The sequence below is a fragment of the Hyaena hyaena genome, unplaced genomic scaffold, assembly GCF_003009895.1.
Source record: "Hyaena hyaena isolate Hyena2069 unplaced genomic scaffold, ASM300989v1 scaffold_190, whole genome shotgun sequence".
In the NCBI taxonomy this organism is placed as follows: Eukaryota; Metazoa; Chordata; class Mammalia; order Carnivora; family Hyaenidae; genus Hyaena; species Hyaena hyaena.
The window spans coordinates 1,963,287-1,991,282 of NW_024080822.1; the positions used below are offsets into that span (position 1 = coordinate 1,963,287).

General features: G+C 37.4%; 1 protein-coding gene across 2 annotated transcripts; it reads right to left on the bottom strand.

The window, feature by feature from the left end:
- Positions 1-6,547: 6,547 nt before the first annotated feature.
- Positions 6,548-27,602, bottom strand: TLR3 (toll like receptor 3). 2 transcript variants are annotated; one of them, XM_039241192.1, is made up of 7 exons: positions 27,530-27,602; positions 27,085-27,197; positions 13,767-14,218; positions 11,838-12,029; positions 7,453-9,305; positions 6,990-7,226; positions 6,548-6,749 (listed from the first exon to the last, which is right to left on the bottom strand). In XM_039241192.1, exons 2-6 carry the CDS (start codon positions 27,173-27,175, stop codon positions 6,998-7,000), a joined length of 2,817 nt encoding a protein of 938 aa, XP_039097123.1. In that variant the 5' UTR covers positions 27,176-27,197; positions 27,530-27,602; the 3' UTR covers positions 6,548-6,749; positions 6,990-6,997. The 2 variants fall into 2 exon arrangements, with proteins under 2 accessions (XP_039097123.1, XP_039097122.1); XM_039241191.1 differs by having other exon boundaries at positions 6,548-6,733; positions 6,974-7,226.
- Positions 27,603-27,996: the final 394 nt, after the last annotated feature.

Consider the following 27,996-nt stretch of genomic DNA (forward strand, 5'->3'; position numbering starts at 1 on the left):
AGGATTTGTACAGATTCTTGTCCCAGCAACAGTGAGTCTTAAGGTTACATCCTCTGCCCTCACACTATTTAAGAAATCAGGCTTTTCCTATTCAAGAGTACCCGGCACAGAGTAAAAGCCAGCTAACTTATCCTAAGAAGGAGGTATGTTTAGGAAGGCTCTAAGTGTCAAGATTAGGTCAGGTTAGGCCAAGGGTTAGGTCTCCTTATAGGAGAAGCAGATTCCTGATCTAATCCTTGAACTGCATGCTTTAGCCAAGAAAAGGCTGTAGGACAGCAGTGAAAGTACACCCCCACGCACAGGCAGATGGAAATGTGAAAGGGCCAGGCATGTGGGTGCAACTGCAGGCAGTTCTGGGTGGCTAGACTTCAGGGCGTATTTCATTCACTTAATTCTTTAATCATTCCATCCATAAATATTTTGTGACTATTTACTGTGTGTTGGTGGTGAAGCAAGAATGAGCAATGCCACACACACACACACACACACACACACACACACACACAGAATGTAAACCAAGGTTTTAAGTGGGGACCTGCAACTCCCTGGACCATTGTTAAAGGAGCACCGGCATGTTTTGCAACAGGTATTGCAGAACTGGAGATGCTTAGCGGGAAGTGTGGAGCATCCTGATTCTCTTTTGTTTTCTGACTCTCTCAGAAACATAACAAAATTTCTGGACGGTAAAAATATATTTCCATAAAATCAAATGTGTCTTTTTCCTTTCTATGTCCCCTGCCACAACTTCAGTCTAACTTTTACTGTTAGATTTGCAAACATGTGTTATGCAGAACATGCATTCAGCAGGATGTTAACAAATTAAATGATAAGGAGCATTCTGTAATCAAATTGGCTTATGGAATTCCTCAATAATAAAAAGCTAAATACCTTCCTTTTAAGCAGGACATCTTAGCTTTGAAATATCCTGAGATGCACTGCATATCTCTGAAAGGAGGACATAGCATATATAGTGCTGCCTACATCTTTTTGGCAGGGGCCCTTTTATGGGATATTATCTTGTAAGGCTAGTGAGGAACACCAATCAATACCTTAGATGTAAACAGCAACAGTGGAGGCAAGTGTGAAAGACTGCGTAGACAGAGTGCTGGAAAGCTTTGAATTCATTTTACTAGATGCCAGGGAGTCACCAGAAGAATTTGTGTTGGGGGAGGCTGACCACAGCCATGCCTCGCATGTGAGTTGGGTTGCAAGGGAAGATTCTGGGTCTCTGAAGAGACAAAAGCAACCCTTTTTTAAAAAAAAAAAAAAAAAGAGAAGAGCCAGCAACCAAGCATTATGCTGCCAAAGCCCAGAGGCCAGATCATACCTCATACCTGTGACATCTCTGTCCTTGATGTTTCTTCTTTCAACGGTGTTCTGAACTCCTGAGATTCTAGAGGTGTCCAGGCAGCCTTGGAAGAGCAGGTGGAGTGAGGAGAGACAAGAAGCCAACACCATCACCCTCTTAAGTGGGGTCCTCCGGCGGATGGAAGCAGATCCCAGCAGGGGAAGTAGAGAACTCTGATTGGGCGAGACCTTGGGATTTGGTTATCACTACCGAGCCATCACAAATGGTGATGATGAGGTGGGACAACCCTTTGTACTATCTAAGAGTGTCTGAAAAGCTCTATGACAAGCCTAAGCTTGTATTACCTTGCATTTCATGCAAATGGCAAAATTTTCTTAAAAAGAGCTTTGAGAGGGAGATAGAATAACACGGTTCCCCTTTTGCACCTTACTGAGTCCAGTTCGTTCAGTGGGCCAGTTCCACAAGTCTCATATGGCGGGCATGAACTGCTTGGCTTGTCCAGCTCCCCTCTTTGGGAGATAGCACATGGTTCTATCCACACGGTTCTGGTGGGGGCTGCTGACCACAGGACCCCACCGTCATGGCCACAAGCATGGACATAAACCCCAAGTCAGGCCAATCAGAGGCCTTCCCTGAGGTTTTAAACACTGGGAATGTGGATGTGAAATGGAAGCCTATGAGATCCTGGTTACCCCAACTTCTAGCAGTGCAAACCAAGGACACGAACTAACACAGAAAGAGAGCAGATATGAGGTGTGATGGCATTTGAACCCCTGGGTCTAGTTCTCTTCGATAGCTAGTTATATTCCTGCCCTTTTCCCAGTTGATCATAGACCACAAACGTTTTCCCTCTTTGCCTCAAGAACTTTGAGTTTCTGGTACTTAGAACCAAGTGCTCGCTAAGATGAAAAGATATCTCTGCAAGAAGCCAAAAAGGTAAAAGCTTTTGGGAACAGCCAAAAAACTGTGTGAAAGTTTCTGAGAAAAGCAAAGAGCAGACCCCAACAACCCAGAAGACGGTCCGGCACTCACAGCTGGGCCATGTTATTCTCTTGTCGGACATAAACAACCTCACAGAGTATCAACTCAGGCAAGGTTACACTGACACTATAACATGACACCCAGTATGACCACTTCATAATTTTGTATAAGCCCAGACAAAAAAATGACGTCACTGTGACACCCTCAGAATACCATAAACACTCCTCTCTTGGCTATTTCTTTACCAATTGTAACCATATCCTTGTTCTAGTCTCTTCTATCTCTATAGGTCAGCTTTATTGAGATAACCAATCACAAATTTTCCCCCATTGTAATAGCATAAAATCTAGAAGGAAACTCTGCTTCTTTAGGTCCTTCCCCAAATCACTCGAGGAAAGCCCGAACTTACAGAATAAGTTCTTTCAAGCACCTTCTTACTGAGACACCCCTAGATCTCCATGGTGTGCATCCTTCTTCACTTTAGTAAGAAATAAACCCAACTTGTTCAATTGCAGGTGTATTTCTGGTGGCCTTTGACTGGAAGACATTGACGCTGTGAAAGCATCCTTGTTGTTGTTTTTTTTTTTTTTTAAATGTTGGCTTCCTATGAAATCATTTGTCTTCCAGGATGTCTGGAAGACTTTATTTTTTAAAAAATGAAATGATTGAAAGCTTGCAGAAGTCCTTAAAGAAACCAAGTGAATTATGTCCATTTTAATTCTTAAATACCTTGGAAGGTGTAGTGGATGCTGTAGCAAACCGCTGAGATCTTGCCTTCAGGACCCAGGCACCCATTCCTCCAGTTGCCCAGAGTGTTCACTCCTCATACTTCACAACTGAGCTCCTCCTCTGGAATTGCTTTGGGACAAAGCTTTTTGTTCACAGGCATGCTTCCTCCTTGGGACTGCCTACATCCAATATTGATTGGCTGAGATGAGGGTAGAGTGTTTGGCATCAACTCTGTAGGGCCATTCCCTGTGGACTCTGCTAAGGCTTCTGCTGCAATTTCATCACTGGTCATCATTAGCTCTCTTCCCAATCCAGGTGACTTCACTCCCTCATAAATCAGAGCACTCCCAGAATCCTGCTGCACAGATATCTCCATACTGGAATTTATTTCCTAGGGAACTGACTTAAGATAAAAGAGAGCTAAGAATTCAAAACTGGCTACCAGAAATTCTCACATAGAACCAGGAAAGTTCTGTCATTGAAAAGCCCCATGATTCCTGCCTAATGCATATAAGATAGTTTGCTAAATGGGCGGGGAGGAAATCACATGACAGAACCAGTTTCTTCCTTGGACAGAAAGATGGAATAAGGTTAGGGAGTTGCAAGAGCGAAAAATGGCTAATATATCACCCAGCGTAATTAGCAACTAATGACCAGTTGATTGCCCTTTTTTGTTACTTTACTGTAGATTTACATATTTATAGGAAAAAAATAAGTGCTTTAAATCTCCTTCTGTGATGTGAGAGTATGCCTGACTGTTTGGACTGTAAAGTTAGGAGTTACACTCTCTATTCAACTAGCTGTCACATAAATCTGAGTCATAGATTCCGGGAGAGAATTTTACTATGATATCTGTTGTTGCCATTTGAAACCCATAAAGTTACAATCTCAAGACACCTGCCTCCTTAAATCTCAATTCCTCTGCCATGATCTCTGCAACATGGTTCCATCCTCGACAGCATCCTTGTGACCTCTCAACACCAAGTTCATGCCTCCCTCCCTTTAATCTTACTGCTCATTCTGCCATCTTCCTCCTCACTCAATAATCCATCTTTGAAAGGTCTGATCCTCTTCCATGGAGCCTTTTGTTCGGGTCCATCTTCGATAGTCCCTTCCTACCTGACTCTTCTTGCGCCATTTTCTACAATGAGGCTCACATCCTGTCGTGCCCCATCATGTCTGGCACAGGGCTAGGCTCATGCAGCTGCTGCCTGAATGCTAGTTTTCTAACAGCTTTGTTGATATGAATTTATATACCATAAAACTTACCTGCTTTAAGTATATGATTCTTAGTAAAAACTTACACAGTTGTATGATCACTGACACGATCCATTTTTAAAACATTCTCATCACCCCAAAAAGATCTCTTTCACAACCTTTATTTACTCCCCATTCCCATGCCTAGGTCCAGACAACCACTAGTCTCCTTCTGCCTCTAGAGACTGCAAGAAATATTTTTTAAGCTCTTGATTTGAGCATCTTTACATTTTATGCATGGTCACCATCACTTACTGTTGAGTCCCCTTTACAAATCACCTAAGGTAAACATTTGAATAATTAAGACATTGTTAAATAAATGGCATTGAAACCCCCTGTCCCTCCACACTAACAAACTGAGAGTATTCCCTTCTTATTACAATAAAAAAATTTTAGGTAAAATCCAAATATCTGGATTTCTTTTAAACTCCATGTTGCTTCAGCTGGAATTTGTTTTGAAAGTGAAAAATAGGAAGAAGGAGATAGAGTGAACAGATTACAGGATGGTACCCTGAGAGCTTTCAAACAGGTCATTTCACTTGTGGAAATTAAATAGGTCAGACAAACATCCTTTTCTGCATTTCCCTTGTTTGAACCCCAGAGATAAGGACTCCTCCAGAGAACAATTATAAAGGGCAGCTTGCAGAAGGTTCAGGGTGTTTCCTCCTGTGTAGATCAAATACAAGTCAAGGCTTACACCTTTGATTAGCTTTATTTATATTCAGTTAAAGGGTCATCCCTTGTGTATCTTTGTAAATATTAAGCAACTTTAAAGATTACATTTGAGCTCAACTTAAATTGTGGCCATTTGATGAACTATCTTATAAGCAAATAAGAGAATGAAAGCAAAATTACTTCCTGCCCTGCTTTTCATAGACTGATGAAATATTACTTAGAAATATTTTAATAACATTGAGATAAATAACATACAAAACACATCAAGAAAAATAGTAGCTGTGAGTTTTATTTTGGCGTCAATAAAAGTTTAATTTAATCTTTATTTTATTTATTTCTTTTGTTTTTATTTTACAATGCCAAAATAAAATGAGATTATCTCACAGGCGGAAACCACATCTTAATGAAAACGCTATCTAGTGAGTGTGCCAGGTGCAAGGGTGGTGTGTAATGTGGAAGTGAAAATGAGTCCTTCACACATTCACATTGTTGAGAGAATGTGAGAAAAGTGGGTATCACTTGCTCCAGGATTTTGTGGACTTAGCCCCAAGAATACTGTAAGATTTTAACCAAAGTTCCAAATTGTGACACCTCAAATTCTCCCGAAATTCACCAAACATGTACCTCTAATATAGAAATTAACCCAGCTTTATAATCTCAACACTCTCTTTATGTGAATACCAGAACTATAAAGGTTTTAAAAAGCTATTCATGTCTATTCTCAATAATTAGATTATTTCCATTGTAAAACAAAAATAAAATTTAAAAGAATAGTCTTTCTAGAGAAGGACTAAGGTACACATAGCATATTATCTTATGACATGATAATATATTTCATGTGAATGTATTATATACCATGATGATCATCACTAATTATATAGGATTATTTAAGATTTTGTTTAACACCATAATTTTTTTTTTTTTACAAATAGTTTATTGTCAAATTAGTTTCCACATAACACCACCATAATTTTTAAGATCAGAAGTCAAAGAGCCCCAGTAAGACCAAATGATTTGACCAGGACCATCTGTGACCAAGAGAAAACAATATTTTATTTCCACAAAGCTAATCTACTAATTAACCTTCAGGAAGCAAGCCTTTCTATAATACTTTTTTTGTTTCCTGTAATACTTTTAAGTAAGAGAATTGTTTCTTCTAACACCTATAGCAGAAACCCAAATATCAGGGAAATATAAGCATTTATTAATATATTTATTTTAACTAAGTAATCAAAATGAATTACAAATGTTTTCTGACCATGAGGCTGTATGTTAAAATGGAATTTAACACTTAACAAAATCAACACTGAAGTAGGCACCACTAAAATAAAAGCTTTCTAACTGAAAAAAAAAAATACTGTAAGTAAGCCTTTAAAATCTAGGGTATATATTTCACTCTTTTAGAGTTGAAATAGCATTATACCCACTAAAACAATGATCTCTTATTCTCCTATGAGTGCATCCAAGGAAAAAAAAAAACCTCCAAATATAATTATCGGAAACCTTCACATAATTCTAACTTTTCTTTTCATGAGGAATATTCTGAAACTTTCTTAAGTTGTCATAGACCTCAGTAACCAAGTATATATTCATTAGTAGAGGATATTCTTATAAGTTTATTTTGCATCTAATTAACTCAGTTGGCAATAAAAGGCCTGAAATAGGGAGATACAAAACATAGGACTGTGGTAGAATGCTAAGTATGAATAAACAGATATATATTATTTTCAAATAAAGCCTAAATTTACTATGAAACTCTTTAAGTGGAGAAATTTATTCCTTTGTTAACTTAGTCTTTTTTTTTTTTTTAATGTTTTTTTATTTATTTTTAGGAGAGAGAGAGAGAGAGACAGCGTGAGCAGGGGAGGGTCAGAGAGAGAGGGAGTCACAGACTGAAACAGGCTCCAGGCTCTGAGCTGGCAGTCAGCACAGAGCCCGACGCGGGGCTCGAACCCACGAACCGCGAGATCATGACCCAAGCGAAAGTCGGACGCTTAACCGACTAAGCCACCCAGGCGCCCCTGTTAACTTAGTCTTTAAATAAATTTAATGTATTGAATTTCTGGATCCAAGCGCTACTTGCAATTTATGATGAAAGGCATTTACCCGTTCTTTCTGAACTGGCCAGTTCAAGATGCAGTGAGATTTAAACATCCCTCGTCGCAAACAGAGTGCATGGTTCAGTTTATAATCTGGAATATCCTCAAGAAAGATCAATATAATGGAATCCAGATTTTGTTCAATAGCTTGCTGAACTGCCTGGTGCACCTTGAATCTAGAAAAAAATAATTATTAACATAAGTTATATATCAGCATACGGTTCTTAACAGCCAAAAGCCCTAACATCCCCCCTTACATTTGTTTTTATCTGTCACTAATAATCAAGTTATTTTTAAAATTTATTTTTTAATTTCTTTGAGTTGTCAATCATAATGTAGGTAATATTTGAAAGCTCAAGTGAGAAACAAGTACACACTTAAAATTTCACAGTGTTCACCTACCTTTTACATAATGGATCTTTTAATAGATGCTGTGTTATAACAAAAATTGTTTTCCTGCTCCTTTTGATGCTATTAACAATTGATTCAAGTTCAAGGACACCTGCCTCAAAGTCCCTTTCTTCGAGACAAAATCTGAGAGTTTGATCTTTTTCTTCCATCGGAGAGAAGTGTTCCCAGACCCAATCCCTGTCTTTATAGGCATGAATTATATATGCTGCATATTCAAACTGCTCTGGCTGTCTTTCTATTTCCTTAAAACCAAGAACTCGATGCACTGAAACGTTCCAATAAAAAGATATCCTCCAGCCTTCAAAATGGATGAGCAGTACAGTAAAGATAAAAATCAAAAGGATACTGGTATTTATTATGAAAAAGAGTTCAAAAGGGGCACTGTCTTTGCACGGTGATATATCAAAAAGCATCACTGGGAAACCATGATATTGAGGTGGGGTATTACAGAGGTAATGGCTTGATAGCTCTGAGATGTTGGTATGGGTACCATTAATCCAATTAACAAACCAGGCAATACTTTCACAGGTACAATCAAATGGATTAAAGCTCATATCTAAATTGCTCAGGTTCCTGAAGGCTGGCCCAAAAACATCCTTCTCAACTGACGTTATGAGATTCTTCTGAAGGTTCAGTGACTTCAGAGATGCCAGATCATCGAAGACAGACAGCGGAAATAGGTTTAAATTATTCAATCCTAAATCAATGCTCTTTAATTCCGATAAGCCCTTGAATACCTCTGCTGGGATCTCATCAAAGCCATTAGACTCTAGGTTAAGAATGCGGAGGTGAGAAAGACCCTTGAGAAAATAAACAGGGCCAGTAGGGTTTGCATGTTTCCATAGTCGTGCTAAGTTGTTATGCTGCAATTCCAGAATTTCTAGTTTCTCAAGACCTTCCAACAGTTGATCGTTTATGTTGGCTATATTGTTGTTGCTCAGATCCAGAATGACCAAGTTCCGGAGAGGATGAAAAGGTGAAGGAGAACTGTCCACATTCCTAAGGGCCACTCTGCGAAGCATCAGTCGCTGGAGGCTTGGAACCAAGCCAAAAGAATTGCTCGCCAGTTGTAGGTATTTGTTGTAGGAAAGGTAGATTTCAATGATATTTCCTAGTCCTTTCCATTCTTGGCCTGTGAGCTCTTGCCCAATCTCATTAAGGCCAAGGTCGAGTACCTGAAGGTGGCCCAAACAAAAAAAAGCACCACTCTCTACTTTTGAGATTTTGTTTCTGGTTAGGTTGAGTGTGACCAAAGGAGACTGAGCAAGTGACAAAAATGTTTCATTCGTTAAAGTTCGCAAGCTGGTGAAGGAGTTGGATAGACTTAAGTATTTCAGCTTTATCAGTCCCGTGAACATATTACTTTTTATGCCTGCGAAGTTGTTGTCTTCCAGGTTAAGATACTCCAAACATTTCAGCCACTGAAAGGAAAAATCATCAGTCTTGGGATGCAAAGTAAGGGAAGTGCTTTGTTTAGTGAAAGATCGTCTCAAATCCAGGTATCGCACGTTGAGAAGCCCATAGAAGGAGTGAGAAAACAAGTGTTCTATATTATTATACTCCAGGAAGAAATATTTTAGATGTGGAAGCCACACAAAGGAATCATTTTCAATCACATTTAAGTTGTTGTGGGAAAGATCGAGCACGGTGAGATTTGTGTGCTTCAGTCCAGTGAAAGTCATGTTGCTCGTTCTGTACAGCTGGGTGTTGCTCAGGGATAGATTCCGAATGCTTGTGTCTGACAATTCCAAACAAAGCTTCTCTATGAGGCTGGGGTTCAGTGGAGCATTGTTCAGAGAGAGGCCAAATAATTTTCCAATTGCATGAAAACACCCTGGAGAGAACTAAAGGTGGGGAAAAAAGAGGTTAATAACCAAAACACAGTGGAGTCTGCATGACTCTAGAAACGCTTAAACACAATTCTTTCCTCCATCGCCTTCCCTCTTCACTGCCTTCTCTGGGTTTATTCTCCTTCCCCTACTGCACAGCTCCTTACTCTGTGCCTAGACACCCACTGCAGTCCTCACCTTTCCTGGCCGCTGCTTACTCTCTACCCGGCATTCAATGGCCTCCTTTTCAGGATACCCTACCTGACCTCCCAGTCTAGGTGAAGTCCCTAGTGTTTTTAATTGATCGCACTGAGTATAACTGTAATTAATAAACTCTTTGTAAAGTCACCACTGGGGCAGAGCCTGTGGCGGTCTTGATGATCACTGTTCACGGTGAACACGTGTGGACTGAATGGGTGGATTTTATTCTGAAACAGTGACACGCACTTCCCTTCTGTCACTCTGAGTTCCAGACAACTTCTTTGTCTTTCCAGCACCGGCTTTCTCCAGACTTTATTGCATGATGGTGCCCCCAGTTCCCTTCCGCTCTGCCCCCACTCCCTCACCAGAAGCCTTGTCTGCTGTGGGATTCAGCCCCAGAACAAGAGACCAGAAGGCAAGGAGAGAAGGAATCCAGAGAAGGGAGTAGCCAGTCCTGGGTGGTTAAACACCAGGGGGAGCAAAGAGGCTCTGATTCCTGTTGTGTCATTTGTGAGATGTTAGGGCTAATGGAAGAAAAGGCAAAAGCGGGAAGAAAGTGTATTTTATTGCAAGTAAAGTGAATTGGACCACAAAGCAGGGAATTGTTAAATTCATTACGGTGAACTGCCCTGAGAGCATTATTTTGTAGTAATCAAAATATTGATTGAGTTTTGAATAATTCTTGATGACATGGAGGATGTTCATGATATATTACTGTTAAATGGCAGGAGACACCGTTGCCTATGGGAGGCAACACAGCACAGAAGTTAAGAGCATGGGCTCTTATCTAACACTGCCAGAAACCCAGTTCTGTCACCAAATAGTCATGTGTGAGACCTTGGACAAGCTCCTCAACCTTCTTCATCTCAATTTCTCCTTGTGTAAAATGATGATAGGAATAAATGATGATAGGGATGCCTGCATGGCTCAGTTGTTTAAGCATCTGACTCTTGTTTTTGGCTCAGGTCATGATCTCACAATTCATGAGATTGAACCTCACATCCAACTCTTTGCTGACAGTATGAAGCTTCCTTGGGATTCTCTCTCTCTGCCTCTCCCCTGCTTGCTCTCTCTCTCTCTCTAAAATAAATAAACTCAAAAATAAAAAGAATGAGTTGGTTACAGAACTATGTAAATATATATATTTAATAAATATATATTTATATACGATAAATTATAAATAAATAACAATGAAGTTAAATTCATAAATATATAAAATAAACTATAAATATATATGCACATATATAAACTTATCATAGTGCCCAACACACAGTGTATTTTGAATTTGTGCTCTGGTTTTCAGTGGCTGTTACTTTTTCTTATTATCACTTGGAGAAAAGCTGGAGATAAAAATACCCAACACTGGTTGTCTCTGGGCTGTGGCTTTTTGGACGATTTTTATCTCCCCCTTCATTACTTACATATTTCGTAAGATTTCTACAATAAATGTTGTAAACAAAAAAAAATGTTCTTCAATAATTAGCATGAATATTACTATGAAAATGTTTGTTTGGCTGTTTATATTTTATCATCTCAGGACAAATACACAGTCTACTTTTATGTCTGAAGGTTTATACAGCTTTTAAAAATCTGACTTAGTTTATGATTTCCAATATTCTTATTCTCAGCCTGTAAAGGGATAAAATACAAACATACCTGTATGTGAAAGTAGTTAACGAACTGAATATCATGCATCTAAAGAGAAGGTTAGTTAGGTGTATTCCATTATGAGAAGATTTTCATAATAATCTAACGCTAGGTATCATTTATGGAGCAATTACATGCCAACTACTGTGCTAAATTCTTTACCACATAGACTATGAAGTAGTGTTGTTATTATTATACTAATTTTATAGCCAGCCGGGGAACTGGAGCATAGAGAACTTGAGTGATTTGCCTAATTACACAAGTATTAGGAGCAAAAGCCTACACGGGGAGCCAACTAACCCAACGCTAGAGACTGTGCTCTTAACTATCATGCTATTTTAATTCTTTCAGAGATTTTGTGCCATAGATAGTATTGTTTCCGCTTTACAAGTGAGGAAACTAAGGCCCAGAAAGGTTAAGTAGGTTCCTCAAGGTCAAAATACTGGCCCGTAATTGGAACAGGGATTTTAACCTATTTCTGTTAGACAGCAGAGCTCCAGCCTCTAATTGCTGGTGGTCTCTAACTTTGTGAGGAGGACATCCACGGCCCCATGGAGTAAGTGTGAAGGACTTTTGGAAGACATGACAAACCGTATTACCCCTTTCTCTAGGGATCTTTAGATTCTTACCCAAGTGACTCAGTTAGGGATTGCCCATACTTAAAGGTAGAACACAAAATAATTTTACCTTACTTCTTACCTCTTTAATTGGATTTGATGACAGTTCTAATTTTTTCAAAGAAGAATTGCCAAGGAAATCCAGTTCTTCATGTCTCAGGATACTAATTTTGTTATTTGATAACAGGAGCTCTTGGAGATTTTCCAGTTGGAGGTGACTTCCTAATTTGGTGGATGACAAACCATTATGAGATAGGTCTAATTTGATTAAATTCTAAGACAGAAAAAAGATGTATACAAGTTAGAGTCTTGTCACAAAACATAGGTCCTTTAAATGTACCTGAATCTTAGAAACAACAGCAAAAATATCATCTCTCTATTATTCTATAGAAAACCGACAGTAGAAGTAATGAAAATTTTTGGTGGTGATCAAAAACATCATTGTTACAAGGGTTTGTTTCTCACTTCAAGAACCATTTTTTTAAGTTTAATTATTTATGAAAGATAGAGACAGCATGAGTCGGGGAGGGGCAGAGAAAGAGAGCAACACAGAATCTGAAGCAGGCTCCAGACAGAGCCTGATGCGGGGCTTGAACTCACAAACCATGATATCATGACCACAGCTGAAGTCGGATATTTAACCGACTGAGCCACCTGGGTGCCCCTGAGAATCAGTTTTTAAAAAGAATGATTTTACTTCTCTTACCAATATAATACACTTAAAGCGTATTTATTCACGATATAAGGAATATTCATAATAAACATTTATTTATTTACAATAAGCATATCTTTGTGATGTAAGGAATATTCATGCGGCTTCCTAAACATCTAATGTCATGCATTAGCCTTGAAATGAAACAGAAAAAATGAAGAAGAAGTATTTTCTTTAGAAGTATGAGTAGAACTTTGCTGCCCATGAAATCCTAAAAAGATGTTTACTTTGAGAAAGGTGGATAGTTAAGTTAATTTTGCATCATGGCTAATACAGGATACTCATTTTTGTTTGTTTTGTTAGCACTGTGGGACATTTTACCACCTTGTGCTATTTTTAACAGGTAAACTTCCACTCGGGTAAAAGGTGAGAAAAAGCTGATATGTATTAGTGTAAAATCTTATGTAATATGTATTAAAGAGAGTAAGATGTTTATTTATGTTTTAAGCATAAAAGAACATTTTGTCAAAGATTATTCTAACTGGATTTGAGGCCTTTATGTCCAAGAACATTTTGTCCACTTCAGAATCTAAAGAGGCACAAGAATTTCAAATCACTAGCAAGCAAGTCATTTTATAAATGTTTCTAAGTATATTTAAGTTTGTACGTTTTTCTTGACATATGAGGTCAAGGTGTATAGGTCCATATAATGAAGAAAACAGAGAGTTTTAAAAAAGGCTTTGGTTCAAGAAAAGTACCTAATAATTGTCTCAGATTGAGAGATAATAACATATATTTTCACAGATTTAAAATTCAAGCAAAGTACTTGGGGGAAAAAAGATGGTAGTCATTAGTAAAGCAATAACATGAAGGGATTTCTTAAATCAAGAGTAATTTTTTTTTTTAAATTTGCTTTATCATGTATCAGTTTGTTAACCTGAACTCACACTTTGGATGTGCTTTTTAATTTTTTTTCATTACTTCAGGCACTATCAGCAGCATTGAGAGTTTATTTGCTGGGTTCCTAATGGAATATTCTTATTTTTCTCTGGTCATGACAGATCAGATTCTTCTCTGATTTTTACCTCTTGTATCTAAGTTGTATTTTTAATGGGAGGGAGGGAGGGAGACTGAAATTAATAAAGATGCTATGTCCTATTTTGAAAAGATTTCCAATCTTAAATGTCCATATTTGTATGTAGAGTTGCCCCTCTTCCTAGCTGGGTAGGTAGATCAGATTTCTTATTTTTGACCTTGATATTTAGATATGAAATCTAAAGATTCATAAGTGACTTGAAAACTTAACATGAGATAACATATTTTTAACTTCTTATATGGAAATGAACATTTTCATTTTACCTTCAGGTTGTGAAAGGGATTATTTTCAATTTTCTGGATTGAATTGGACCTTAGGTAGAGTTCAGCCAAATTCAAGCAGAAGATAAAAGTTTGCTCTGAAAGGTGAGATAGTTCATTGTGTTCGAGATTCAAAATTTCCAACATGGGGAGTTTTTGGCACAATTCTGGCTCCAGTTTTGAGATGGAGTTAAATCCTCCATCCAAGATAGTAAGTTGGCTGTATCTTGTAAAGTTGTCAGGTGGTAATCTTCTGAGCTGATTATGGGAGAGATTCAACATTGTTAGGTTTTCTGGGAGATCATCAGGCACTTGAGTCAACTTCAGATGACTACAGTCAGCTATTTCATGTCTAACAACACATTTGTTGGCAGAAGACGTACACAGCATCCAAAAGGGCAAGAGCCCCAAAAAGGAGTAGATATAAGGCAAACTCTGGCTCATGACTCTCTCCTCTGAAAGAAACATAACAAAGTAATGGACAACATTACTAACACAGGTTTTCATAGGCATCGGCACACTCTTTGTAAAACAGATAACCAAATGTGACGAGATGTGATCTTCTTATTCACAACTTGTATGATGTGAAGTATGTATTATACTAGTAATACATCAAATGGAAATAATTCCAATAGCACAGAAAAGTAAAAAATGGAAAACACAAACTCCCTCTTCACTCTTCACCTCGACCCCATCTTCAGTGTGCCAAGATAACCTCCGGACAGTTTCTATTTTTAATTTTCACGGTCACCTCCACATGTTTGTGCTTATGCTTCTATTTCTTCAATACCTGACATAAAGTATTTTCTTCCCACTGTAAAGATAAGACTATTCCACAATTTTTCTGTAGTCACTTTTAATTTATTCAACCTGTTACATTTATAACTTTTATGATTATAGCTAAAACTCAATTTTATTAATCAAACAACTTGAGGTGTCCTCTCTTGACCCTCATGATGTGATACAAGAAATGTGAACCCTGTGAATTTTCTGCACATTCCTTCCATATTTACATTTCCTAAAACTGCCAACTACAGCCCTGCTTGACATTGTCAAGATATAAAATGTGAGCATTTTTATCCTAAAACTGTGGTGAATCCAACACACTTGGCCTACATAAATTCAGAAAATCTAAAGTCAGCAAATACCATTTGCAGTTTTATGACTGTGTAAATAAGTATACACTGCAGAATCAGGACAACTTAGACAAACATACTGATGAGGAGAAAAATCCCTGAATACACCCCTGAGTTGTGCTCCTGGTTTTCAGCTCTGTAGACTCTGGAAGTTACCTCATTTCTCAGGTTTTAGTTCCCTCATCTTATAAGTCTGGACAATTGAAGTCGCTCTTCTATAGCCTGTTACAAGGATTAAAAGAGATAAGCCTTGCCGTATCTTGAACACAGCAGCATTTAACATTATTACTATTATTATGAATCGGTAAAATAATCCATGATTTATAAATAGATAATTATACCTATTTTCTATTTTGTAAATGTTTTACTTCATAAAGAAAATCTATACATGACAAAAGCCAGTTATATCATGAGACAATCACAGCTAACCATTAAACAAGAAGAGGGGGCCAAGCATGTAAAATCATTGAAATTCAAGGAAATTCAGGTGGCTAGAAAGATTTGAGAAGCTCCTTAGTAACCTAGCCTTGGGTTAGATAGAAAGCCACAGTACAGATTCTAGGGCTGTCTTCAGAGGCTGGGAATCCACTAGCATCTTCCCTGAACAACTACAAATGATCTTCATTTGAGGAGGTTCGATTCCTTTAAACCTGTTCTGTTTTTCAATTTCATTTTATTTATTTCTTTATTTTTAAATGATTATTTTATTTTAAGACAGAGAGAGAGAGGAGAGAGAAAGAAAGAATGTGCAGGAAGGGCAGACAGAGAGGGAGAGAGAGAAAATTCCAAACAGGTTCTGCACTGTCAGCACAGAGCCTGATACAGGGCTCAGCTTCATGAACTGTGAGATCATGAACTGTGCCAAAATCAAGAGTTGGATGCTTAACCAATTGAGCTATCCAGGTGTCCCTTCAATTTCATGTTAAGAATAAATAGAAAGTTCTGGGTTATGAGGCATCCATGGATCACTTTACCCTACTACTTGGTCTAAAGAATCAAAGTAATAAATTAAGCATTTGCTAACATATTATTCACTAAATAGAAAGGCCTTTAAAAGTTTTAATGGGGTTTTGGAGAGAAGACAGGGGAGTGATAAGAGGCCCCTAGGCTTGCCTCATCCCTTGAACATAGCTAGATAAACATCAAATCATTCTCAACACCCAAGAAATCAATATAAGGATGAGAGAATAAATTGCACAACTAGAGGGAGAGAAGAAGTGACATTGTAGAAGCTAGGAGGTGTGATATGTGCTTTGGGGAAGAAAATGACTGTGGATGCTATGGAAGGAAGGGAGCCCTGATCACAGAGAGAGGAGAGAGAGAGAGAGAGGGAGAGAGAGAGGGAGCAGTGCATAGGGGATCACACAAGAAAAACACTCCTTCAAAACCATTGACTGGGAAAATGAGAGGGGCTGATTATTGTGAGTTTTTACAACCAGCAGAGCTGAAAGACTGGAGTTTCAGAAGTCGGTGCCATGGCAGGTGTGGAGCCCAGTGGGTGCAATGATGCTCTGTAGAAGGCAGAGGCTTGGGAATGGACAGCATGATCTGAGGATCCCTTGGGACACTGGGAGAGATATTTAACCCTTCTTGGAGTGCACCTGGGAGGGGCGGCGTTGCCTCTCAGGGAACAAAAGAGCCAGTAGGCACCACTGTGCTGCCCTGTCCCTTAGCAAGGGAACAGACACAGCTAACCTGAGGGCAGCGAACCTGGATTTCAGCTTTTTGCAGCACTTTACTCTAAACTCCAAGCTCCTGGGTGTTGGTACAGCTGCCCTTCTGAGACAAACCGGCACCAGCCCCAATGTGAAGGTGGGACTCTTTCCCAGAGCACCAGCATGAGTCAGTATGAGTCAGTATGAGTCAGAACACTGGGTCCCTAAAGTTTGGAGTTTTGAAACTCAACCGACATGCCTGAGATAAAACCAGTGCACACAGCCCAGACACAGACAGAGTGAAGGCAGGGACCCGAGGGATGCCTAGGACACACAAAGGGAGATTGTTAGCGTCTCTCTGAGGGCTTCCTGGACAGCAGCAGGCACAGACTCCCCTTCGCAGGGACAAGGGAGAGGGTTAGCACCAATATTTCCCCTCCCCATCAGCACAGGAAAATTATGGAAAACAGTAAAGCCAAAAAGAAGATGGAAAGAAAAATACTGGATCATGAGTGGAAACTTAGGGAACTCAGCAACTCCATAAAACATAGTAACATTCATATCATAGGAGTCCCTGAAGAAGAGAAGGAAAAGGGAGTTGGGGCAGAAAGTTTAAAGTTTATTTGAGCAAATGACAGATGAAAACTTCTCTAATCTGGGGAAAGAAACAGACACCCAAACCTAGGAGGCAAAGAGAACTCCCATCAAAATCAACAAAAGCAGGCCAGCACAAGGACATATATATCAGAGCAAAATTTGCAAAATACAGAGATAAGGAAAAAAAAAAACAAAACTAAAAGCAGCCCTGGAAAAGATATTCCTAACCTAAAAGGGAAGACAAATAAAGTTAGCAGCAGACCTTCCACAGAAACGTGGCAGACCAGAGGGAAGTGGCATGAAATATTCAATGTTCTGAATGGGAAAAATATGCGGCCATGATACTTTATCCAGCAAGGCTATCATTCAGAATGGAAGGGGAAATAAATAGTTTCCCAGACAAACAAAAACTAAAGGAGTTCATGACCACTAAACCAGCCCTGCAAGAATTATTACAGGGGACTCTTTGAGTGAGAAAAGAAAAGCAAAAGCAACAAAGACTAGAAATGAACAAAGAAACCCTCCGGAAACAATGACTTAACAGGTAATACAATGACACTAAATTCATATCTATCAGTAATCACTCCGAACTTAAAGGGACTAAATGCTCCAATCAAAAGACATAGGATATCAGAATGGATTTTTTAAAAAAGATCCATCTATACCATAGCTACAAAAGACTCATTTTAGACCTGAATACGTAGATTGAAAGTAAGAGGATGGAGAACCATCTATCATGTTAATGGATGTCAAAAGAAACCTGAAGTAGCCATACTTATATTAGACAAAACAAATTTTTAAATTAAAGACTGTAGATTTAATGTGGGAAAACAAATACAAAATGATTGAAGTCATACCATGCATACTCTATGACCATATGCTATGAAACTTGAAGTCAACCACAAGAAAAAATTTGGAAAGACCACAAATACATAAGGGTTAAAGAATATTCTATTAAAGAACGAACAGGTTAAAAATAAATAAATATTTATACAAAGAAAGCAAATCCTAAAAAAAAAAAAAAAGACTGAATAGGTTAACCAGGAAACTAAAGAAGAAATTTAAAAAAGACAACATGGAAACAAATGAAAATGAAAACACAATGGCCCAAAAACTTTGGGTGTAGCAAATGTAGTCCTAACAGGGAAATATATGCAATATAAGACTACCTCAAGAAGCAAGAAAGCTCTCAAATACACAGCCTAACCTTTCACATAAAGGGGCTAGATAAAGAACAACAAATGGAGCCTAAAGCCAGCTAAGAAAGGACATAGTAAAGATTAGAGCAGAAATAAATGATATGGAAACTAAAAAACAATAGAACAGATCAATGAAACCTGTAGCCTAGTTCTGCGAAAGAATTAATAAAATTGATAAACCATCCCCTAGCCAAACTTATCAAAAAGTAAAGAGAAAGCACTCAAATAAGCAAAATCATGAATGGTTGAGGGGAGATCAGAACTAACACCAAAGAAAAACAAACAATCATAGAAGGATATTATGAGAAGCTATATGTCAATGAACTGGGCAGTGTGGAAGATATGGATAAATCCTTGGAAACATGTAAACAGGAAGAAATAGAAAATTGAAAAGACTGATAGCTAGCAAAGAACTTGGATCAGTAATAAAAATAATATCCTAACAAACAAAACTTCAGGGCCAGATGACCTCCCAAGGGAATTCTACTAAACATTTAAAGGAGAGTTATAACCAATTCTTCTCAAACTGTTCTTAAGAAATAGAAATGGAAGGAAAACCTCCAAAGTCATTCTATGAGGCCAGCATTACCTTTATTCCAAAACCAAAGACCTCAGTAAAAAGGAGAATTACAGGTCTCTATCCCTAATGAAAATGGATGCAAAAATTCTCAATAAAACACTAGCAAATGGAATCCAACAGTATATTAAAAGAATTATCCACCACAATCAAGTGGGATTTATTCCTAAGCTGCAAAAGTGGCTTAATATTTGTAAACCAATCAATGCGATATACCACACTAATAAAAGAAACAAAAACTATATGATCATTTCAATAGATACAGAAAAAGCATTAAAAGTTCAGTGCCCATTCTTGGTAAAAACCTTCAACAAAGTAGGGATAGAGTGAATATACCTCAACATCAGAGAGTCCATATATTAAAGTCCCATAGCTAATATAAACTTCAATGGGGAAAAACTGAGAACTTTACCTCTATGGTCAGGAACAAGAAGAGATAACCAATCTCACCACTGTTATTGAACATAGTGCTGGAAGTTCTAGCCTCAGCAATCAGACAATGAAAAGAAATAAAAGGCATCCAAATTGGCAAGGAAGAGGTAAAACTGTCACTATTTGCAGACAACATGGTACTCTGTGTAGAAAACCTGAAAGACTCCACCAAAAAAATTGCTAGAACTGATACACAAATTTAATAAAGTCACAGGATACAAAATCAATGTACAGAAATCTGTTGCATACACTAATAATGAAGCAGCAGAAAGAGAAATGAAGGAATAAATCCCATTTACAATTGTATCCAAAATAATAACATACCTAGGAGTAAACTTAACCAAAGAGGTAAACGATCTGTATTCTGTGAACTATGAAACACTGATGAAAGAAACTGAAGATAACACAAAGAAATGGAAAAACATTCCATGCTGATGGATTGGAAGAACAAATATTGTTAAAATGTCTATAGTACCCATTGAATGCAATCCCTATCAAAATATCATCTGCATTTTTCAAAGAACTAGAAGAAAGAATCCTAAAAATTGTATGGAAACACAAAAGACACTGAAAAGACAAAACAATCTTGAAAAAGCAAAGCAAAGCTGGAGGCATCACAATTCTGGACTTCAAGCTATATTACAAAGATATAGTAATCAAAACAGTATGGTACAGTCACAAAAACAGACACAGTGGTCAATGGAACAGAACAGAAAGTCCAGAAATGAACCCACAGCTATATGGTAAATTAATCTTCAACAAAGCAGGAAGGAATACCCAATGGGAAAATTCTATTCAACAAATAGTGTTGGGAAAACTGGACAGAAACATGCAGAGGAATGAAACTGGACCACTTTCTTATATCATACACAAAAGTAAATTCAAAATGGATGAAAGACCTGTATATGAGGCAGGAAATCATCAAAACCCTAGAGGAGAGGAGCGCCTGGGTGGCTCAGTTGGTTAGGCGTCTGACTTCGTCTCAGGTCATGATCTCACAGTTTGTAGGTTCAAGCCCCATGTTGGGCTCTGTGCTGACAGCCAGCTCAGAGCCTGTAGACTGTTTCAGATTCTGTATCTCCCTTTCTCTTTGACCCTCCACGCTCATGCTGTCTCTCTCTCAGAAATAAATAAAACATTAAAAAAAGTTAAAAACAATATCCTAGAGGAGAACACAGGGATCAACCTCTTTGACATCGACTGTGGTAACTTCCTACTAGACACATCTCCTGAGGCAAGGGAAACAAAAGCAAACATAAATTATTGGAACTTCATCAAGATAAACATCTTCAAAGTAAAGGAAACCATCAGCAAAACAAAAAGGCAACATTCAGAATGGGAGAAGATATTTAGCAATGACATATCTGATAAAGGAATAGTATCCAAAATCTATAAAGAACTTATCAAACTCAACACCAAAAAAACAAATAGTCCAGTTAAGAAATGGGCAGAAAACATGAACAGGCACTTTTCCAAAGAAGAGATTCAGATGGCTAACAGCCATATGAAAAGATGTTCATCACTCATCAGTAGGGAAATACAAATCAAAACCATGACAAGATACCACCTCATACTAGTCAGAATGGCTAAAATTAACAACACAGGAAACAACAGGTGTTGGTGAGGATATGGAAAAAGGGGAACCCTCTTACAATGTTGGTAGGAATGCAAACTGGTGCAGCCACTCTGGAAAACAATATGGAGGTTCCTCAAAAAGCTAAAAATAGATCTACGAGCCAGTAATTACACTACTAGGTTATTTACCCAAAGGAAACAAAAATTCTGATTTGAAGGTACACGTGCACCTCGATGTTTATAGCAGCATTATCAACAAAACTAAAGTATGGAAACAGTCCAAGTGTCCATCAACTGATGAATGGATAAAAAAGTGATATAGATAGATAGATAGATAGATAGATAGATAGAGATACACACACACACACACACACACACACACACACAGAGGAATATTATGCATCCATCAAAAAGAACAAAATCTTGCAATTTGCAATGATGTGGATGGAGCTAAATTGTATTATACTAAGTGAAATAAGTAAGTCAGAGAAAGACAAACACCATATGACTTCACTAATACATAGAATTTAAGAAATAAAGCAGATGAACATAGGGGAAAGAAAAAGAGAGAGAGGGAGGCAAACCATAAGAGTGACTCTTAACTGTAGAGAACAAACTGAGGGTTGCTAGAGCGGAGGTGGGTGGGTGGATGGGCTAAATCAGCAGTGGGTATTAAGGACAGCACTTGTGCTAAGCACTGGGTGTTATATGTAAGTAATGAATCACTAAATTCTACTCCTGAAACTAATATTATACTACATATTACCTAATTAGAATTTAAATAAAAACTTAAAACATAAAAAATAAATAACTTAAAAGTTGTCATTAGAATATTTTATATACTGTATCAAAATTACTAAAGAAACACTGCATAGAATACTTTGATTTTTTATGTAAATTTTTTGTAAGTCTTACAAATTAAATGTAATCATGCTTGATATTTTAAATGGGTGATTTGAGGATAGTTTAGTTAAAATCACAGTGTTAGACATAGAAATGAAAAGAAATAAGATTTTCATTTATGGAATCTTTGCATAAAAGAGTTTTTAAGGAACTAAAATTGCTGATGAATAAAACATGAAACCAGTTGAGTGCAATGAGGTGAGTGCAGAAGATAATAATTCCATGATTCTAAGCAAGTGACCTTTGAATATTTGAGGCAATACAAATTCTTCTCCCTTATACTAAATCACTTCTTCAGAAATATGCCTTGTATAGTTGCTTTGTATTTGGACCATTACTTTCTTGAAGTTTATAAGCTCTCCTATTTTATTCTTGTTGAAAGAAAACTATATGTGATTTCATTTCTACAATACTAGGATCATTTAGCTTCTTAATCATAGTCTTGGTTAAAAGGCCAGTTTGGAGAGATATGTCTAACACCTGCTATTTGGTTATCATCATAGAATCCATTCCACCATGTTCCTGGGCTAATGCCACTATCTTATGGACTTCTATACCTTCTTTCTTGAAATATTCCTGTTCTCATTAGAGTATCTTCTTGAGTAGCTCTTTCCCCTCGCTCCCCAGAATATTTATCACAGGTTATCATTCAAGTTCTTGAACATCTGTTTTTGTTCTTTTGTCATATGATTTTGACGTGTAGGCTATTTGAGATTCAAAATACTTTTAATGCAAAATCATGAAGCCATCATTCCCCTGTCCTCTAGTATGCATTGTTCCTAAAAAGAAATCATGCCCATAGGGTTTTCTTTCCTTTATATAAAAGGTAATTGTATCTTACTCCTCTTTTTTCTTTATGGAAGTATCTTTTGTTTCTTCTTGGTAATGTAAAATTTCACAAGTAGATTCATGCTAAATCTCTCCTCTAAAATGTACCTGTACACTGTAAGCCATTTTCAACCTGAAGACTCATGTCTAAATTTTTAGATTACTTTTTTCTATTATTACTTGGATCATTTCCACTCCTCCTCTTCCTGTGTTCTCTCCCTTGGAACCACTTTTAGGTTGACATGAGTCCTTGCCTATGATTATCTTTGTATTTAAATTGATATCCCATCTTTTTATCTCTTTAGTCTATATTTCCAGATAGAAGCTCAGCTTTTTGCATTGGGATTTGTATTATATATTCTTTTTTAATTTTAGCAATTATATTTTAAATACATACAGAAGAGTACACAAATCGTGAATGTACAGCGTGTTGAATTTTCACAAAGAGCATGTCGGGGCATTCACCATTCCTATCAGGAAATACAGCACTATGAGCCCCTGGGAAACCTCCCTCATGCTCTCACCCAGCCACCACCTCCTCCTTCCCAAAGACAGGTACTTCATGATTTCATACACAAAAAGATTAAGTTGACTTCCTTTTGTATTACATTAATGGAATTGTGCATTATGTGTCATTTTATGTCTTTTTTTAAAACTCTATATGAGATCCACATCTTGTCCTATAGCAGCACTTGCTAACTTCCATTCATAAAGAATATGGCTATCCCACAGTTAATTTGCCAGCACTTCTAATGAGAAATCCTAAACTATAGCAAAATTCAGAATTTTACAGCGAACACCCTTGTATTATCATATCTACCCTTCTACCCATCATCAGTTCACTGCAACCTCTTCCTATAAAGAATATGCATTGCTACCTTCAACTCGGGATTTGTTAATAGAGTTTTTCTTGTTATATAAAATTTGTATACAATGAAATGCACAAATCTTTAGTGTACATTTTTTGATTTCTGACACATGAATACATCTGTGCAACCCAAACCCTAAAGACTTCCCCCATCCCCTTCCCAATTAATTCCAATCCTTACCTACCAGAGACCATCACAGCTCTCACCATTTCCTGCTATAATGGTGTGTGACTTATAACCTCCTATCAATGGAATCATATGCAGTCTCTTAAATAACGCTTCTTTCACTCAAATGGTATTTTTGAAGTTCATCCATGTTGCATGTAGTGGGAGTTGTTTTGTTTTTGTTTTAATCTAATGGCATTCTGTTGTATGAATTTATCATATTTTGTCCATGCCCATATTAGGCACGTGGATAGTGTGAAGTTTTTCACTATAATTAGAATAAAGTTACTATGAACACCTTCGTACATGTTTTTATGGACATATACACTTGATTCCTTTGAGGTAATTACCTATGATTGGAATTGTTGGGTATTTCCTAAGTGTATAGGTTACTTTTAAAAGAAACTGCCAGATCTTTTAGCAAAGTTTGTATCATTTTACACTCCCACCAACATCTTTACCAACATTTGGTACTATTCTTTTATGTTTTGGTCATTCTGGTATGTGTAGTAATTTCTCATTATGGTTTCAATTTGCATTTCCTTACTGACTGATACTTAACAATGTTTTATGTGCTTATTGTCCTTTTGTATAATCTTCCCTTGTATACTCAAAGATTTCACTCATTTTTTAATTAGGTTGTTTCTTATTTATTATTGCATTACAGGAATATTTTTATATAATGAGATATCAATTCATTGTCAGATTTATATTTATGAATGTTTTCTCCCATTTTGTGGGTTACCTATTCATTTTCTTAGTGAATGATGATATCTTGATAGTTATGAGAAAGCCTAATTTATCATTTTTTTAAATTACTGCTTTCTGAGTCCTGTCTGAGAAACTATGCCTCCCCGTAAGTTATTATTATTATTTTTAAGATGTATGGTATTCAGTGTTAGGTTAGGGTCTGTGGTCTCTCTTTAATAAACTTTTGTGTCTGATGGGAAGGAAGAGTCTACTTTCATTTTTTCAGTTGCATGTCCAGTCTGTCAGACTTCTGTTTGTTTTTTTTTTTAAATACTTTTCTTTCCCCACTGGCTTGCTTCAGTGCCTTTCTTAAAAACCAAATAAGTGTGGGTGGGTTTAATTGTGGTCTATACCTGGGCTCTCTACTCTCTTATACTGAATATTTGTTGATTCTTATGCCAACACCACATTGTTTCGATTACTGTAAGGTTTTATTGTAAACCTTGAAGTCAGAAGTACAAATCTTCCCATTTGATATTCTTTTCCTAGATTGATTTTTCCAAGCTATGGTTGACGGGAATTATCTGAAATAATTTTACTTATTTTTTAACTAATGATTTCACCTGACTAGAATGTGAAGCTATAATAGTAGTTGTTTTTACTCTGTACTGCTTTGCCTGTCTCTAGAAAAATGACTGCAACATAGCAAATATCGAATAAATAGATGTTGAATGAATATCTTTCCATGGGCAGTTAATCAGCTCATGAAAATCTCCTTTATCTCCATACACAACTTTATTTTGGTTGGATATAGACCTACTGTGATATTCTCTGGTATGATCATTTACCCAGTTTCATTCTCAGATATTTTAAAAAACCAAATACATCTTCAATGTATGGAGACAGATCAACAAAAATGCTATTTGAATAATTTAGGTTTTCCATAGGATCTAAAATTTATGTCACAAGAAGAATTCCAGATAAGTTTTAGAGAATAGAATCATTTTAGATGATTAATTGTAGGAAAATAGAGCTAATGTGTTTATAATTGTTCTAATATGCTTTTAAAAATAGTGGTTTTAGGGGCGCCTGGGTGGCTTAGTCGGTTAAGCGTCCAACTTTCGCTTAGGTCATGATCTCGCGGTTGGTGGGTTCGAGCCCCGCATCGGGCTCTGTGCTGACTGCCAGCTCAGAACCTGGAGCCTGCTTCGGATTCTGCGTCTCCCTCTCTCTCTGACCCTCCCCTGCTCACGCTGTCTCTCTCTCTCCTAGAAACAAATTAAAAAAAAAAAAATAGTGGTTTTAGTTGTATTCTCATCTAGTCCTGAGAAACAGAAACAAAATCAGCTTCTATTAAGTATGTGGTGGCCTTGATAATACTGGCACTACATATTGTTAGAGCTACACATGATTTTTATATTTATAGGCTACGAGGAACATCACAGCCCAGGCCAGCGCCTTTCCAAATTGCTCAGGTACATGAAGAATGTGGGGCTGGAAATGATACATTCTGGAAATCAGGGACGAACTCTCCAAACCCCAGCTCTCTGAGGGTCTCCGAAACCCCCTTTCCTTCTACTATAAGCACTTCTAGTATATTTACCAACTCACAAATACAGTCCCTGAACATACTCTCCTCTTTGCCTGCGTGACATTATCTCTTCTGAAAGGGCTGTAGATAGATCAGAATTGCTGAAAAGGTCTAATCCCTTTACAAGGAATATCCTTGAAGGACTGAAAGACATTCCCAGATCTGAAGATACATTCATCACATAGAAAAAGTTTCACCAAATCATAGGCAGGAAGAGTGAAGAAGGAAAATCCACAAAGACAATATTAGGAAACCTCAGAAACAAGAAAAAAAATCCCAAAACCTTCAAAGGAGAACATATGATCAATTAGTTAGAAAAGAAAAAGATCGTGAGTGATAACAAAACTTTTCATTAGCAACATCAGCCACCAGGAAACAATAGTGATCAGCTTTCAAAATAATCAAGGGAAATAATTTTGAACCTAAAATTTCACTTTCAGCCAAACAACTCAAGATAAGGGGAAAGCTATTTTGAGATATGTAACGATTCAGTAAGTTTATAACTATGCAACCTGTAGTGGAAAAGTTCTGGACTTTGCTTCAGCAAAAAAAAAAAACAAAAACAAAAGCAAAATACTGTTAGAGGATGAAACGGAAGTAAAAAAAAATTGCTACTGAGTGAGACATCACAGAAGCAAAGAAAGCTCAAAAGATGAAAAATAGGCACTCGGTGGGCCTTGCAATTTTAGAAAGGGCTTTCAGGGTGCGTAGAATTACATGTCTCTGTCCAAGTGGGAGACAATATTGCATCATGATAAAGGTGTGAAGTCAGTAGCCAGGCTACTTAGAGCTAACAACCACTGTTTACTTTGGCTTTTACAGTTTGGTTTGTAAACTTCAGAGTATTTTTTTTTCCTGAAATGTAGACAGATACACCTAAATGCAGACACACACACACACCAACACACAATCTATTGTGAAATCGGAAGGCAACTTCCTGAAACCAGAACTGCTCAAGGCTGACTCAGATTTCATCAGACTCACCTGCATTTGCCAGGGCCAATTTCTAACCTTCCTATCCATCTAAATACCATTCTACTTCTTACCTGCCGGCACTTTCCTTTATGAGGTCAAAGAAAGCCACTTTGGTATTCCTAGGCATACCTGAGTGTTTTCTTCTTTTCAAGTGTATCATAAAATGCCAGCTCCTCTCTCTTCTCCAGCCAATAAAACTCAGAAAAGCAGATAAGCTCATTCAAGCGCACAGGGCTCTGTAACTTTAACACAAAGATAAGATTTTTTTAAAGACTGTTGCAAAATGAGTTATAGCTTTCCTAATGTCCTTTTTCACATTTTAAAGAACTCCGCGAAGGAAAAGAAACTAATAGCTGCATAAAATGTTTTATTATGTTAATTATAAATTCTTGCTCTTACGCGTATTCAGGGTTACGATACACTTCTCCCCACACCTCTATCATCTCCCGTTTCTCCCATTCTCCTTGTTGATTCTGGCCAGAACAAAGAAAGACTAAAGAATGCTAAAACCAATGTGCATTCCAGATCTGCCAACATGAGAGATTCTATCCCAGTAAGAATTTTAAAGATATACCTTCATGTACTCTGATAACAGCTGAATGTTCCTTTTTTCATTAGTCCAAATCCAGTCGTTTTCACCAGGGAAGCATTGTAGACTTCCTGCTGCAATTTTGAAAGTGAAACTAAAAAAAAAAGAAAAAGGAGAGGAAAAAAAAAAAAAAAAAGGCAAGCATCTAATAGTTGGTGAAGTCTAAGAAGGACAGGGGGGAAAAAACACAATTATCACCAAGAGAGATTTTAAATGGATTCTTAAAAACGTCTTGCTTTTCTTCTTCAGGTGCAGTCCCTTGGGTTTTACTAAAAGAGTCACAGATTTAGCAACGGAGAAGTTAAAAAAAACCAGGACCTCCCTACTCCGTGTGGGCAGGGCTAGTACTCCAGAGGTTAATAGATCCCTGAGAATGAATTCCTCTGTTTTTTTCCCCCAAAACCTGATGCAAAACTGTCAGAATCTAGTAGTGTGGTCAGAGTGACAGAAAA